The following is a 3635-nucleotide window of genomic DNA, read 5'->3' on the forward strand; positions in this document are numbered from 1 at the left end:
CACTGGCCGTATTGCTGCTCGGAGTAATGACATTTGCCTAAGTCATTTTAGAAACATTTTAAAAAGTAGGCAAAGCCAAACCTCTTTGGATAGATATTTTACCGAGCGACCTCTATCCAGTGAAAATGCTAATAGAAGTGAAGGAAAGAAAGCAACAAGCAGTGGATAAAAATAAAAAATAAAACAACACTAATTTTTAAAATCTTTTCTAAGTTATTTTTAAGTTATTGTTACATTATGTTATGTAAGTTAAGTTTTAGTATCATTTCCCTTCTCCCTCCACCAATTTACACCTCCACCGTCGTCTATCCTCAAAGGTAAAGTGCAAATAAAACTACATTTTTTTTTAATCAATTATTATTCTGTTACGATTATTTATACATTTACAACTACAAAACGCATTTTTCAGTGTTTTCCTTACTATACTTTTTTTTAATGTATTACTTAGCTTTAATTTCAGTGTGTTTTTCGTGTTAGAACAAATTATTTGGTTTTACATGTAATCCTATGGGGAAAAATGATTCTCCTTAAGACATTTTCATGATACGATCTCAGTGTCGGAACGGATTAATTTCGTATCCTGAGGTACCACTGTACTACTACTACTCTTGAAAGTAGTGGGAAACCTACATATAAACAAATTGATCTCCTCAACAGAGCAAACCAGAAACTTTGTGATGCACCAGGCACTGCTGCAAANTTTGTTCTGTACTATATTAAAAACTAAAATTTATTTGTTTGTAAGCTTAAAATAGATCCTTATTAACCATATATTATTAAAAATGCATTAATAGATAAAATACAGAACGGGAATTGGTTATTTATGGTTTAGCCTAGTGGCAAATAGATTCGGAGACAAGTAAATTAACTTATGTCGTTTTTCGACTTAAGTCGTTCTCCTGGAACCAATTACCGACGTAAGGCGAGGTATACCTGTATTGGTTGGATATGTGTGTATGACATGAGGTTCACACATTGAAAAATTGTAACAAGCCAGTGGAAAACTTGGTTGGTTTTCAAAGTTTTAATCTACATTATGACTTTCTCAGATAATAATTTCAATTTAAACTGGTAGCATTCCTTTTGAAAAACAATATATATCATGTATATCATACTAACAAAAGTATCATTTTAAATGGATGTAATTAAACAAGTCTTGTTATAATGAAAACAACAAGCTGTTATACAAATATATCATTATCTATATTTCTAAGACTGATATTCATTAATGCTTATTACTTTCATTAATTTTCACAATACCACAAACAGTGGCTATGCTGCATTCTTCCAAATGATCCCTATTATATTCTAGTAAACAGAAACATGCACATACTCAAATTCAACTTGTGACATGACAATCTAACAAAACTAAGAACAATATTTTAATTGCCAAATCTGCAAAGCATGTTAATTCTATAAAATAATTTTTAAATTTAGTATTACAAGTAGTCTATACATAAAATAAGGTTTATAAATAAGTACTATACTAACTGGAGAATCTTGATCATAGTTCATATCATCTCCATCTAACTCCTCATCGTCATCCTCGTTGCTTTCACTTTCATCGTCGTCATTGTCATCATCTTCTTCTTCGTCTTCGTCATCATCGAAATGCTGAAAATTGATGTAAATCTTATATATATAAACTATTGTTGCGTCTGTAATGGTATCCATTGTCTAAAACGCCCACTAAGGGCGCCCTAGCGATGATTTTAACTTAACAATAAATTATTTTTATTTGTAATAGGAATTTATTATTTATACCACGGACTGGTATAAATAATTATTATATGCCTTGATTAACCTTGCGCCACATGTTTACAACATCGTTGAGTGAGCATTGTGCATTGACTGATGGGAAATTTGTTGAAAAAATAGTGGATACATTTAAAATCGAGGTTTATAAGCGAAAGTAAATAAACAAATTAAACTATTTTAAAGTATTTATAGAATGTTTAATAGGTAGAAATCTAGATCCACATGACGCAATTGGGACTTTAACAGAACTGCAGAGCATATTGTTAGGAACAAAAAAGTCAAAGGAACCATGCCTCGTGGGAATTTGTAAAGAACGTCCACTAGGGGGCTACTAGTAACTTTAGAAGGGTTTCAAAAATCATAACTGGAAATGAATCACTAAAATGCAATGAAAGAAAATTACATTACAGTGGTACCTCAGGTTACGAACGCCCCAGCATATGAAATTTTCAGGATACGACATGAAATTCGAACATATTTTTGCTCCACGATATGAACAAAAACTCACCATACGACATTACATTAGTTTGCATTTTTCATTTGTTTTTCTTACTACAGTTATTTTTTTTAATGTATTACTTGGCTTTAATTTGAGTGTGTTTTTCGCGTTGGAACGAATTATTTGGTTTTACATGTAATCGTATGGGAAAAGATGATCCACCTTACGACATTTTCATGATACGATCTCAGTTTCGTAACGGATTAATTTCGTATCCTGAGGTACCACTGTATTGTAATTTTATTAATTAAGCAGTATAATAAAGAAAATATCTTATTCAGTGATCATATTGTTGATAAGAAAAATGAGAATTAAAATTCTTAAGTATTTATCACTAGACAGCGGATTTTAGGCAAATGCCTATTTTTTTCCTTGGCATATACATGGATAAGATTTCGTATGAACACTTTTCATGAACATTTAGATCGAAACAATGGTATTTTATAATGCCTAAAAATACTTATTTTGACATTGCTGCCTATTTTTGCTTAGAACACAAAGTTTAGTCTGTTTTCATACTTTTTAAAAAGTTTTTATTAATTTTTCATTTCATTTTCCGCAAAGGTTTACTTTAATTCTTAAGTGTAACTAAAGCCAAGAAAATTTTGAATGACATTTATGTTCAGAACAAGTTGATGTACATTGAGTGTTATTTCACATTCATTGCAGATACTACTACTACTCTTGAAAGTAGTGGGAAACCTACATATAAACAAATTGATCTCCTCAACAGAGCAAACCAGAAACTTTGTGATGCACCAGGCACTGCTGCAAAAAAAGTGAAGAAAGAGTTGAAAGTAGTGCTTCAAAAGAGACTTGGATTAAAGTGCTTGTTTATTGTGGCTGATATTTTGACAAGAAAAAAGAGCAAAAGTGAATTCCCAGTTCATCTTCTTCCAAGGTTATATTGTTTGTTATCTTCAGTAGATATGGAACATGTCTACGGATTATATGCTCTTTCTCTGCACATAAATTAATTCTCGGTGACAAAAGTTGCAACTTTTCTATTGAAAATTTGGAAAAAGTGCTTGTAATATATTATGAAGCTAACTATGGGAAACAGAGCAAATAAAAAATGTAAAGATAATTGTTTGTCTACTTTTGTGTTTGCATCATTCTGAATATGTGCATTTCTTTTTTGGAATACATATCTAAATAAAAAAATTCATTGTCCTGATAAGTACATTAATTGTTCATTGTGCAAATTTTGACTGCCTATTTTTTGTTTATAAAGCCTAAACGACACAATTTAAGAGCTTATTTTAAGCACCTAAAACGCCACTTTTAAGGACCTATAAGGCCCCTCATTATGTCGTGCTTGTTGAGAGACAAAGAAAAAACTGCTATATAGTAGAGCAGTGGTTCCCAATTAGTTTTT

The 3635-nt window shown here is 31.0% G+C and overlaps 1 protein-coding gene across 1 annotated transcript in view; it reads right to left on the reverse strand.

The window, feature by feature from the left end:
• The window catches only part of LOC111629988 (anaphase-promoting complex subunit 15-like), a 9653-nt gene that overhangs the window by 2683 nt on the left and 3335 nt on the right, over nucleotides 1-3635 (reverse strand). Inside the window, exon 3 of the mRNA XM_023373969.1 lies at nucleotides 1492-1614. Coding sequence (XP_023229737.1) covers nucleotides 1492-1614 — 123 coding nt within the window. The remainder of the gene's footprint in view (nucleotides 1-1491; nucleotides 1615-3635) is intronic.

The sequence above is a fragment of the Centruroides sculpturatus genome, unplaced genomic scaffold (genome assembly GCF_000671375.1).
Source record: "Centruroides sculpturatus isolate CEXI.00-Female unplaced genomic scaffold, Cexi_2.0 scaffold656, whole genome shotgun sequence".
Classification (NCBI taxonomy): Eukaryota; Metazoa; Arthropoda; class Arachnida; order Scorpiones; family Buthidae; genus Centruroides; species Centruroides sculpturatus.